Here is a 13,336-nt window from a genome sequence, read left to right on the forward strand (position 1 = left end):
ATTGATTACTAAGTCCTTTTGGTCTTGCTTAAAGACATAAGATATGGTCTGGTATACAGCACAGTTTTCCTATTAGTTCTGGCAACGAGAGTCCTCCTTAACCCTACCTAGCCTAATCCTTCATATCACTTCAGACTTTTGTCCAACAAACATACTAACTTTGGTATTACATTCATAAGCTATTCCCTGCTTAGCTTAGTTCCTCCTCCATCTCAGAAGCAGATAAGAGCAGTGGCAGAGAAAGCTACATTTTGGTTTCCTTTCATTGGAAAGGAAAGTGAAAAGCTTGGAGAGTGAAGATGTCTGTTATATATGGATGACACCTAGCACTAACATCACTAAGCATTCTGCCTCATCTCAAGTCCAGAACACGAGTAGTCATCCCCTATACAGCTGCTGTTTCCAGCTCAGTAGGACCATACTTAAATTGATTCATTAGTGACCACACCATCTCTTTCTTTTGGCAATGTCCTGATACTGTTGAAATGTCACTTGGCTGCAAACAAAAATATCTAGTTTTCCCCAAAGCATTCCCCTCCATATTTCAGATAAGACTGCATCTTCTGAATCAGTATTTCAAGTTCCATTCCCCTTAATAGCTACTTAAAGTAGCTCACCTTCCCTCTGTAAAGGTCAGCATTACAGTATTAACCAGCATCTAGAACAGTTAACCATGAACACACAATACGGTGATCCGATATTAAAACTATCAAGGAGTTAGCAGTGGAACAATTCCACAGCACTGCAAGTACAGTTGTGGGCAAGAGGCTCCAGACTACCCGCCAGTGAACAAGGAAAGGTGTAGGGCTAGAAATCTATCAGTAAGTCAGATGTGAACATTCAGTTTTAAAAGCTGAAGAATCATCTAAAGCTCTCCTTGATAGTTTCTCGCTAGCAGCACAAGCCAGGACATGAACACACACTTGCTGTTTTGTTTTAAAAATCTTACTACATCATAGCTTCCATATCTTTGTAAATTCTCATCTTGTTTTGAAGGCACATACCTGTCCAAAGAGCCAATCCCAGCACAGTCTGGTCTCTCGAGTCCTTTAGACTAAAGTCAGGAATAATTTGCAAGTTGTTCGTAGCATGAAGAGCATTAGCTAGAAAAAAAAAGCGTAAGGAATTAGGAGTGTTCTTGTACTTGGCCTGTAGTTGGACATTGAAAACTGCAGGAGTAGCAACGTCAAATTTTGAAGTAGGCTGTTCCTTCAACAGTTTGAAAGATCTGAGCAAGGTACCTTCAGTTTCCCAAATGCAATACTGCTTAGGATTCAGGTAATATTTGCCACTACTGCCTAATCTTAATACTTATACTAAAACACATTCAACTTTTAGCTAAGAGGCTTAACCTGGCCCCTTTCTACCTCCATTTCCAAACAGAGTGGCCTATACAAAGCTCTGAAAATTAAGACTGGAGACTGTACTGCAAGATGGTGGCAGCATCCCTCCTTCTCAGCTCCCTGGTGTGGAGGATACTCTCCCCAACTCACCTACTCCCTCTAAATCCCACTTACAGTAGGAGACAAAATAGGCCTTGCTCCAGCTGTCAAACTCCCTTCCCGCTGCTAAAAAGGAGAAGCTGAACTAGTAGCATTTAAAACTGTCATCTGCTAGTATTTCAGTACTCAAGTCTCGACTCTACTACAATACTAGCATTACTCTGTACAAAATCCTCTTACTGAAAGAGTTGAGGGAGGCAGAAGTCTCACCACAGAAAGATGCCTTTATCCACCTTTGATTCCAGCATTTACCTGAACCAAATGCCTTGACAGGGAGAGAAAAGTGATCTCAGTTGCACAGCTAGAATACATCCTGGGGCTAAGTGTTCAAGTCCATTATCTACAGTGGAGATTTAAGAAAGATCTATCGGCAAATTAATTTTCTAGCCTTAAACTCAAATCATCAGCTTGTTAACACTATGTTTAGCCAGTCTTACCAACTGCTCTACTTAAACAGTGTCTAAAGGAAAACATGCTTTATTAGTAGTTTGTCAAAACACATCTCAGATGCCATCTTGACACGCTGATCCACAATTGCATCAATACAGTCTGAACCAGAAAAAAAAAAACTTACCTTTTTGTTCCAGGATGACTGACACCACATCTGGGTGATTGTAAGCAATAGCCATGTGAAGGGGAGTTTGCAGATAAACATTCTCTGCTGTTGGAGAAGATGTATCCTTCTGACCAAGCACTGCTTCTGCTGTCTGGATGTTTGGATTGGCTCCTTGTTGCAGAAGTTCTGCTGTCAGGTTTGCTAGGCCATGCCTACAGGCTGTATGCAGTGGTGTTTCTCCCTTTAATAAACAGAGTACTAGGTTAACAGACTGAGACATGAAACCCAGAAGAGAAGTAGCTTTTAAATCACTATGCCCACAAAAATTGTTGTGAAGAGTCCTAGTAGCTGAAGCTCCTTAGGACTTTCAAACTACATGAGTTAGCCTACATTAAGGACTTTATTACAACAGGCACTAAAGGAAGTGTTAAAAGCATGTTATACAACAGGTGAACTACAAGAACAGTGCCACAAGAATGCAACAGTTGTCTGATCACTAGTAGATATCTGAAAAGATGCAAAAAGCTCAGCAGGTGTTCCAACTTGCTTTAAGCTATGGTTAGCAACAAGACATCTCTGCTATCTTATTTCTGAAGAGAAATAAGGAAACCTTCAGACTATAGTCTATAAGTTTCTGCTTTTACCCATTTGTTTTGGTGGTTGACTTTTGCTCCATGAGTTGCTAGGAAGAGAGAAGCTGCCTCATTTCCTGCACCAGCCGCCCGCTGAAGCAAGCAGTTTCCTAAGGAAAAACCATGAACACTATTAGGAGTGCTATTCCAACCACACTTTGATACTAAGTGTGCTAACACCCTCCCCACTACCTTAGAACATTAAAATTTGAAGCCAACAAGGAAAATCCTACCTACTAGTTGTCCCATTGCAATGCTGGACTGTCATGTGCGCTACCATTTAGTGATTACACATTTTGAAACTGTAAAGAGGATGTTAGGACCTGGCAAGGAGTCCAGATTTTCTGTCACTTCCTGCAAGTCAAGCTCAGCTTGGGACCTATCAGTGTTCCAGCTCTGGGTAAATGGTAGGTGGTAGCAGCTTTATTATGCAGCAAATGCTGTTGAAATCTCATTCAGCCCCTCAGAGTGCGGTTAAGATTAAGCTATGAACTTACAAGCCTCCCACCTACACAGAAATACAAACCTCTGTTTTACCTGTTACTGTGTCTGGAGCATCTGTATTGCTGCCTCGTTGGATCAACCTTGCTGCAAAACTGTTCTCATCAAATGAGGTTCCATTTACAACAGGGGCATCCTCAAAAGGGTTTACAGACTGATCAGACGATACAGTGATATACTGAACTGCAAGCCACAGAGCTGTGCTTCCTTCATGATCCTTCAGCTCCAAGTCTAGTCTAAAAATAAGAATTAGTGTTCCCCAATTTATACCTTAAAAAGTGGTCCCCAAGGCAGCTTAAGTTTCAAGTGTCTGAGCAGCTGTACTAGTTTATCTAATACCTCACTGACAACTTTCGCTTGCCAAGAAGCCTACTGTAGCTCCAGTTACTTCAGAGAATTTGTGAATACTCTGAAACAAGCAAGACACCTTTTAGTGACTACGAGATTTAAGCTCATTGCTCCTAGTAGAGGCATGACCCTAGTAGATCTGGGCTGCCACTAAATGTAACAAAGAGGCAAATCCTCTTGTATTTGAGTAAATTGTGTACAAGAACTGCAAATTCAACTACAAAGAAAACTGAGTCAAATGAAGTATTCGGCTCCATCACCCTAAGTCACCTGTATTAGCTTTAAGCAGAATCCAAGTTGAACTCAAGAACATATTCAGACATTTTAAGAGTCTTATTACTCCTTTTAGCTCCACTACAAATGAAGTTATTGCTACATTATTTCACCTAGTCCTCTTTGAAGAACACTGACGTGCAGTTTGCTTCCTCTTTACAGTAGGGCAAAAACTTACTTGGCTTCTGGCGTTGTTCTGTCATCTTAAATTATGCAAAGCCTTTACACTTTTGCATCCCCAGTCTATTGCTAGCCTTATTAAAAGGCAAAAAGGCACAGAAGAGTTGTTAAACCAGTTCTCATATCTTCACTGTACAAGGTAACCTCAGCATATTTTACGTTTAAGTGAGACTTACTGTTTGCACTGGAGAAGCTGACTGAATACAGGTTCATTCCTGACCACAATTGACACATGTAGTGGTGTCCTGCAATTGGAACAAAGTACAATTACATCAGTAATAAGTGAGATGCTGAAGATTTTGTCCATGGTCACCAACATGCCCCTACAGATTTACAGGGTTAATCTTTGCCTCTGCTTTCAGAAGGGCACAAGCATATCTTGAAAGAAAGAGCAATCTACCCTTTTAGTGGACATGATTCCAATTCATTTAGTAGTAAGTAACTCTTTACACTAATGTACGAGCTATCCTTCAAGGAAAAAGCACAAGAGCTTGACCTATCAGAACTGAGTAGCTGATATACTCCAAGTCTTCTATATCATTTTAGGTACTTGTTTGCCAGCCCAACCTAACCTGTAAAGCAGTTTATGTGCCCTACACTTCAGACAAACACACTGCAGATAGTGGCTCTTTCAGATCATTTCAGTTTCACTGACAGCTTCAAAGAGAAGTGCCGTTCAGGAATACTATTTGTCATCTTAGTTCACTTGCTTTACTGTTCAGTGATTCCATAAAGGCAGATTAATTGTGTGCCATGTGTTCCAACACAATCAATTCAGCCCAGCTTTCTATAGCTGGGCTATGCTTAATTAGTCTTGACAGGTTACCAGTCAGCCTGCACAGCTTTCTGCTTTGAGTGCTATCCACAGGTCTCTAACTGGATTGATGAATTCACCTTTCCTGCTTTCAGTATCACCTGTGCTTTGCTGACAGACCTGAGCAGGTTCTTAGGGGGCTGCATCTAATCACTTCAGTATTATCTGTTAAACTGTTGGCAGACTTTACTTCACCCAGTATTTACCTTCCTTTATTGTCTTGCATATTTGGATTGGCTCCCGCCTGTAAGAGGGACTCTGCTATCTGTGCCATCTCTGCCATGACATCTGGCAAATGCTTCTTGGGGCTGTATGATGCCACAAGGTGCAGAGGAGTCTCCTGGTCTCCCAGCGTAGCAGCATTCACACGGGCACCATTTTTAATGAGAAAGTTTGCAGCAAATTTATCTCCTTTTGTGAAACAAAATAAGGTTATTTACGGATACACTGGACCCTATATATTTTATATATAAAGGCCAGAAAATGGATACATATGATTTCCCTCTATACCACACAATCATTCCAATACAAGTGTCTGCTCTTAGAATGCCTTAGCAATAGGTAACTTCAGGAACACTTCATTGCAAAGTCAGGATTAAAATATTTCACAACCCCCTGGAAAAAGTGTTTTTCCCAGAGGTTACATGGGACAAGTTGACACACTAGTTTGTTATGGTGCTACTGAGTTTGCTAGTTCCTCTATCAAGATAAAACCACTGCCGCTTTAATGCACAATTGGACAAATTGTGAGACTAAACAGACAAGTAGTTTTTGAACAAAAGGTACTATTCCAGGGCATCAGTCAGAAGTGTGTAGTTGAAGTTAGTAATCATCTGTTCAGTACTGCTACATAAACAAGCAATCACACAGCCTTTGCTCTTTAAAGTGTAGGCCTCTACATATAGTGTAAGGGCTGCAACAGTTTAGACCCACCATGCATGGCATTCCTACAAACTCCCCCTTGAGAGCGTCTGAGAAGTCAGAACTTAGGCCCACTTCATTACATGAAACCTTGAACTTGAAACACCAAGATGCAGACAATGATGTCAGGATGATACTGAAACACTGTTCACCAGATAGATTGCTATATTATCTGTGCCAGCGAGAACCAAAATCCCATTTTCTGATTCCATATCAGACATTCCCCCACTCTCCAATGATCATAAATCAGAATCATGGGGCAAGTTCAGACAATTTGCTTTAGCTCCATTTCCAGAACATGTGATTGTTAACAGTGATTAATTCACTGAAGCTTTGGTTACTGAAAAGCAAGCATTCATTCTCAGAGCTCTAGCTTAGACTGAAAGCAGACATTAGAACTAGAGGACAAATGCTAGTATTAAGTATGAAGAGCAGCCTGCTGCAATCTTTCTACTGCTTTATAGGGCTGCAGCCATCACAACACTGACCTATGCCTAGAAGGTCTCCTACTCCTGAAGTTTCATTCACAGGATCAGACACCAGCATTACCCTGTTTAGATATGTAGGAAATTAAAGGAAGAAGTCAGGAGCTGCATTTTGAGCTCACAAAACTTAAACTACTTCCAAGAGCCCAAAAGAGCTTGCTGTTAAACAAACTTATGCTTTTAATTTGTAGCACAATACCCATGAGGTCCAGTCACAGGTAAGGTTCCTGTTGTGCTTGGCTTCCTGGAACAGAGCTGCCAAAGAGATCATTGCAGGCAACTAGTAGCACGAGGCACTCGCTATTTACCAGACTTTGGTCATACACCAAGATGCTGCTGCTCCAAAGCCTTCAGGGTACTGTGGCCACAGCAACCAGGTCCTATTGTGCTCCAGGTCTCATAAGATGCATTTTCCACTCCAAGGTGGAGAACAGCTCAAGATAGTTGTGTAGTTTTACTCAGACTCTGCTCTGATAACTATGCTACTATTCACCAGAGCTTTGAAGATATTCAGACTGGCATAGAAACACCTCCATCTGCTCCTCATCTTCTTCCTGTCAGTTTTTCCTCCCCTAAAACTGCCGTTGAGTAACGAGGAGCCTTGCTGTTAACAATAATCACAAAGAAGCATATGCTGCATTCAACCTAGGCCTAGAAAAAGGCTTCATCTTTATTTGTGACTAGGCTGTCATGCTTGATTCAGCTATTTGTTAGAAACACCTTGTGCTGTCAAATTAGAATATTTTCAGTATCTCCCTACATTTCTTCCTTTAGCAGACAATACTCTACTAGATTGCTACTGGATATCATGTAGTGTAAGTTTAGTTCACCAGCCAGCAGGCTAGCTTTCAGATACCAAGTAAGAGTTTGTTTGGTTTCAAGTTTAAATAAAGAAATAAGACAAAGTTCACCCTTGCCTATAATTTTCTAACTGAAGTGTCAACTACAAAGTGAAATAGCAATAGACTTTGAAATATGTATTCCACAATGGGAACAACTGCAAGTTAACAAGGCTTCATATCCTATTTACTTACCTCTTTGGATGGCTTTATGTAACAGACTCCAGCCTCTCTTGTCTGCCCTATCTACGTCAGCCTTGTAGTTGACCAGTGTAGTCGCAATACTCTCTAGTCGTTGGGCAAGGGCTAGATCCAAAGCAAGATCTCCATTGTGATCCAATTCATTGAGCTTCCCAGGAAGCTACAACAAAAATTCAGTCAATTGACATTAGTTAGAGGTGCCCACCAGCCCTACATAATATTTTAACAGCGTGTTCCAACTACCACAATGTTAGACCTTCAGCTCTAATGCAAAATGCTAGTGTTGCATTTAGGTAAGTGCATCTTACACACGAAAACAATCAGAAGACTAGCATCACCACATGCAAGTCTCCCCAGAAGGCTGTTCAACAAGAAAACAGGAGTTGTGTCTGCAAGCCTTGTTTAATTCACAGGAAACAAGACTAGTACACTCTTAGAAGATGCTGCCTATATACACATATTCAACATAGTACTAGGAAGAATTATCCAACTATTCCTTTAAGATACCTCAAATCCCAACTGGACTAGCACCTAAGGCTGCCATGTACTGCTACAGTCCAATCTTCCAGTTAGGATTTGAGGCATCTGAAAGGACTAATTGAACAGGTCTTGATAATTAATACTTGAATAATTTTTCCTTCTCCTTTGTTGGGGTACAACTTATTTGCTAGTTGTTTAGAGTGTTCATCCAAACAGAACAAATATGTGTTACTTCAAACATTTAACAGAAGAGGAAAAGCATTTGTTCAAAGAAATGACACTTACTGAACTGCCATAAAGCAGCAAAGTTGACTATTATGCCATTCAACTTTAAATGTGCATAGCAATATCAAGTATTGGATTTGATTACGTACAATCTGTTGCATGCAAGATGTTTTCTGAATAGATTCACAACACTTAATTATGTCTTTATGGAGCCTTTACCACTAGACCTCCATTACATACACAGAAGTAGCTATGGCAATGATAAACATGCAAATAAGAATTAGTGACAAAAATCAATAACAAGGTTCAGACTGGTAGTTAGAAACTAGTTATTTGAAACACCAAATTCTAGAAGACAGATCAAGTCAGTCTCACTATACCTGTGAATCCATTTCAATAAGATACAAAAAGACTACATCTTCTCTCTCAACTTTAATAGCTTTATGCAAAGGATATTCTGTCTTTGACTTGAACATTTTATACAATAACTGAGCGCTCATGCTACTGAAGTCTTCTTTACGCAAGTCATCCTAGAAGAAATGAAAAATAAAAGGGTAAGCAACAATCCTATTTTATTTATAAACAAGGCATTGCACGATGTAATTATGAAGGTCACAAAACAAGTACAGTTAAAACCTCCATTTTGGTAACATCACAACAAGCAGAAACAATCCAAGATAGCCTTTTAAGACTAGGAAGAAACACTCTTGAAGTTTCACATCTTACATTTTAGTTTCAAGATCAGTTAGTGAAATTTTTCTTTCCTTTTGTCTATAGACATGGAAAACTAGCATTTTACCAGACATTAGGGTAGATTAACATCTAGTCTCTAAACTAATTCTCTATCTGGACTTAAATCACATATTAGATTTTTCTGACAAAGAGGCCTACAACTATTGAAGACTGACAACTCCACAGAACTTTGAAAAACTTGAATAAAAGTAAACAGAAACTTAGAAGTATAAAGACCTTATGTTTGAGTTAGTGGTCATTTGACTAAACAGAAACAACCTCATTTCCAAACAGAATACAGTGTCAAAAGTTAGGAGCCAGAAGCAGGAAAAAGTTAAAATGGCCGGTTTAGATTCAAAAATCTTTTTTTTCTATATTTACAGATGAAAGCACTCCCCTCTGCTTTGGCATTTGCCAAAAAAACATCCACATCTGGATGATGCATTTTAGATTTAGAATAACCAAACCCTCATGCACTAGTCTGCTGTTGACAAGTCTTATTTTAAAGGCTAATCCATTGCACAGTTAATCAAACTTTCCTCAAAATAACAGATCAGAGCAAATGAAACTTCCAAGTCGGTTGCAAGACTCCTTGCTGCTCCCTCCATTACAGAAGACAAACTTTTTGCTGGTTTGCCTGCATTATTTTTAGAAGTAAAATGAGGCCTGGGATTTGTGATCTGTATAGAGAGACTAACTATGGATGAACTTCTAAACAGTTCAGAGTCCAGATTTGATGAACTACCCACTTGCTTATTAGAATACAGACCCTTTGGTTTGGCTCATGTTTAACACAGTAAGATGCTTTTTACAGTGAAGTGTCTCAATGAGCAGAACAACTCTTCACACTATAAGCTACTTGCCCCCAGTCAAGACATTCACACCAAGACAGACAACGGACATAACCTTTAAAGACAACAAAAAAAATCTTAAGAGAAGGAGCCATTTAACATGCTTTGTTTCCAACATAATTATGAATTTGTATTGTAGAGAATACCAAATAACACACAGCATCAGCAGCACACATTATAAAGATAACTGAGACAGGCGAGAAGGGAAAAGTCACTCCTGCCTCAGCAGCAGCCCCTTCACTCACGCCAGGGGGACAGGGCAGGCAGATTTGACAGCTTTTTACCAACACTGTTGCTCCTTGCAAACATACAAGGGTCAAGATAATAGGTCACCTTAGTCACTAAAAGTTAATCAGGAATCCATGTAATCCCCATCCCAAGTGGAATGCTTGCATACCAAGAGACACTCCTGAGGTTAGACAGTACAGCAAGTTAAACAAAATTCTACTGATTAAGTTCCTATACTCTGCAAACATTCTTCTTCTTGCTTCCTTTTGACAGTACTTACCCAGTGACTAGCAATTATCTCGGCACAATAGTTCAGAAGAGTGCTAGCATTCAGCTCCTCAGCAGTCTGATAGAAACGAATGCAGTTCCTGACATTAACTAGCGACATAACTCCTTTTTCACATCTGTCAAAATAGGAAAGCCGGTGTTCAGTAGTCAGGAAACAGCTTTACTGTAATCACTCTCCCATGCTGTAACAGTGTCTCTTCCTAGATGCCCGTAGGAAATGACTTGGTCTTGCTTTACCATAAGGCTAAGCAGCATAAACCTACTTCAGTCTGAAGCCCTATAAGACAATTTCCATAAGAGCAGATTTCTATTAGAGTCCATCCAAGCTAAGGTCCCATGATAACACCACACACTGCAGGAGCCTGAAAGTGGAGACACATCCTAGTTCTCCCAAAAGAACAAACTGCAGTTCGTTCACTGTTATGAAGTAGGGAAGATGTCTGTCTTTACAAGTACTACGGTGATCACAAGCAGCTTTTGTGCAAAAGCTAGAAAAAGGCATGCCAAATACAGGTATTTGTTTAATAAAGAGAATGGATAAGCTTTAACAGCAGATCCACCTGATCTTTATCGGCATGAAGCTATTCATTTGAGCTTATGGGAAAAAATCCAAGTACCTCAAAATGCAGATGAAGTTAAACATGTTAGTGATCTCCATGCAGATATTAAGACCAAAAAATGGAAATACTTGTCTCCAGGTGCCAATACCTACTAAGACATCTAATAATTACTAGCAGCATTCTGTATGTGGACTTGTCACTAGACTACCATGACCAGACAACAGCTGAGAAGTGTTTAGCTAGTACAACACTTAGACAATTTTAGGCTGGTATGAAGCTGAGGGCAGTTTTGGCATTGGCCTTACAGATGTCAACTTCTTTGGTCAGATGAACTGACATCAATTTAGTTTGCTTCATGTTAAGTCACACTTAAATCATAGATTATGAGTGCCATGTACTCCTACAGCCCCAGCCATTCCTTGGGCAAAAGATTATTATATCAAAGGGTACTTTGACTAAATTCAAGGCTTCAAAGTTGTACAAAACTTGAAGAGGTTTCAGTTTGTACATTCAGGCTTCTCACTAACTCTAAGTGGTTATTTAGAGCACTCTATACATTCAAGATGACCTAACCCCTACTAGAATGGTGTAATTATAATCTCCTCAAAATGGCAAAGCATTGTACCATTACATTAACCTTCTTTATGAAGAAAAGTTGCCACCAAGATGCACAGAAGAACAGTTATTTAAGTTAAAAATTTTTCACCGGTGGTATTTTAATACTGCAAGCTACTTGCCATTGACTCTTCCTAGCATTCTCTTTAACAATTCCTTTCTTGCAACTCTCCAGAGATTGTTACTAATATACTGATCTCTGCTTCTTCTTAATGCCAAATTACAGTTACTAGTTTGACTGAGAGAGGAACTAGAAAGTAAACATAAAAGCTACAAGAAAAACTGCTACAGTTTAACTGTAGTGCCAGGCTTCATTTCCTGTGATCAACTGAGTGTCATGCTGTATTACTGAAAACCTCAAGATTTGGAGAAAGCAAAATTTTATCCAATTGCCAGCAGCTATCATCTTGTTTGATCAGAAATAAGGTTGAAGAGTTCAAGAAGATTCACTGTATTTACCAAGACTCACCTTTCCCTAAGCAGCTGGAGCTGAAATTTATTAGCTAGTTTCATGAGCTCTGTCAAGAAGATATCATCTTCTCTTAGCTCAAGTTCATCTGTGTAGATCCACCGCAGCATTGCCATGGTTACCTCTGGGTCAGCATCTGGTGCAGGGAGCAACAGGGATTAATAAAATACCCAAAGAACAATCACCTCTATTCAGGTAGTTGCTATTCCTCTGAATGTTAAAATCACAGCTACCCTGGAAAAAGATAGCCTTGTTGAAACTGTACTGCTTTAGCTCAATCAAAACATCAAGACAGAGGCAAAAGTGGTCAGAAGTTGAAACCAGTAACAATGCTGGCACCAAGCAGGAAAATGTTTTTGTTTTTTTTTTTCCCATTGGAACACTGTAACATCTCCTACCTGCTACACAAATATTGCATGTTTAGGGGCCAGTGATGCCCCTTTAAAGTCTTTGGTCCCTCACATATGGCTAAATCCACATCTACACTTGACAAGCCCAAATCCCCTTTCTGATTTAAGAATCCTCCCTCTTTTATATTATAACCATACATTATAAACTGTTGCATTTCAATAAAGGTACTTACACCTTAGTAATGACTAAAGTACCTAAAACTGCTGGGAACCATTTCTAGGAAAGGTACAAAAGAATCAGTTTAAGAAGCTGGTTATATTTCAGGTGTTTACAACACTGATCACAAGCCTGAAGTTTTTATACAGCAAGAAAAATAGAAACCTACACCACAGGACACAAAATACACAAGCCCAATGGCCAGGGACCTTTCTCACTTAGGCAGAAGCACAGTGACAATTCTACTTACAAGGTTGTACATGAGAATTACTCCACAACATAAGATCAGACCAATTACACCAAAAAAATACCATTCATTCAGAAATATAACATTAGTCCCTTAAGCTGTTTTGTTTGGTTTTGAAACAAAAATATACATGTTTAAGATACTGAAATACCCATCCTAACACATCTCCTTTACATGGAGGGTTGCCCCAGATTATTTGCAGAGTACCACACCATACTTGGTATAGCCTGTAGACTGCCTCCTAAGAAACAGGAGGTTTTAGTAAGGCAAGTATCTTTTGCTGAAGCTGAAGTAATCAGAAAATCTACTTGAGCTGTAATATGAGCTCTGCCTTGGCAGAGATAAGAGTTAATTTTCTCCCTCCCACCAAGAGAATCTGTGTTCATCTCTTTCTGCTCTTAAAGAGTAGAAAATTCTGCGGATTACATGAACTCTAAAACCACTCAATTTCAAGTATTTTGAAGTTAGGATTCAGGCAATCTTAGTTTGCAAGTTCTTAAAAAGACCCTCTTAAGAAAACAATGAGTATTTAGGGAACAGTTTGTTGCTTGCTACAACTATTTCATAACCTAATCCTTGTGCCATTTATCAAATTTTATAAAAAAACTCAATTTCACCCAGTGGAAAGTATCACTTTACTAGCACGTATTTTAAGCATCATTCTATAATAGGAAGTGTTTGCATTGTTAAACATGCAAGACTGCAGTTACATTTGAGATTCTCAGACTAGCTTAAATGTGGAGCTAATGCCATGGACTGCCACTTGTAACAAAACTACAGTTAACATAAGGGCTTTTCGGTAATGATCTTCTGTTAGCATAG

At 39.4% G+C, this 13,336-nt stretch overlaps 1 protein-coding gene across 2 annotated transcripts in view; it reads right to left on the reverse strand.

Annotated features, from left to right (window-relative positions):
- The window catches only part of ANKFY1 (ankyrin repeat and FYVE domain containing 1), a 33,041-nt gene that overhangs the window by 12,519 nt on the left and 7,186 nt on the right, over positions 1-13,336 (reverse strand). For both annotated transcript variants that reach the window (XM_068416007.1, XM_068416008.1), the window contains exons 4-13: positions 11,701-11,836; positions 10,049-10,172; positions 8,338-8,487; positions 7,247-7,412; positions 5,013-5,217; positions 4,169-4,237; positions 3,228-3,427; positions 2,703-2,800; positions 2,077-2,299; positions 1,005-1,103 (exon numbers count right to left, since the gene is read on the reverse strand). In XM_068416007.1, coding sequence (XP_068272108.1) covers positions 1,005-1,103; positions 2,077-2,299; positions 2,703-2,800; positions 3,228-3,427; positions 4,169-4,237; positions 5,013-5,217; positions 7,247-7,412; positions 8,338-8,487; positions 10,049-10,172; positions 11,701-11,836 — 1,470 coding nt within the window. The remainder of the gene's footprint in view (positions 1-1,004; positions 1,104-2,076; positions 2,300-2,702; positions 2,801-3,227; positions 3,428-4,168; positions 4,238-5,012; positions 5,218-7,246; positions 7,413-8,337; positions 8,488-10,048; positions 10,173-11,700; positions 11,837-13,336) is intronic.

Source organism: Nyctibius grandis, chromosome 18, assembly GCF_013368605.1.
Source record: "Nyctibius grandis isolate bNycGra1 chromosome 18, bNycGra1.pri, whole genome shotgun sequence".
Taxonomy (NCBI): Eukaryota; Metazoa; Chordata; class Aves; order Nyctibiiformes; family Nyctibiidae; genus Nyctibius; species Nyctibius grandis.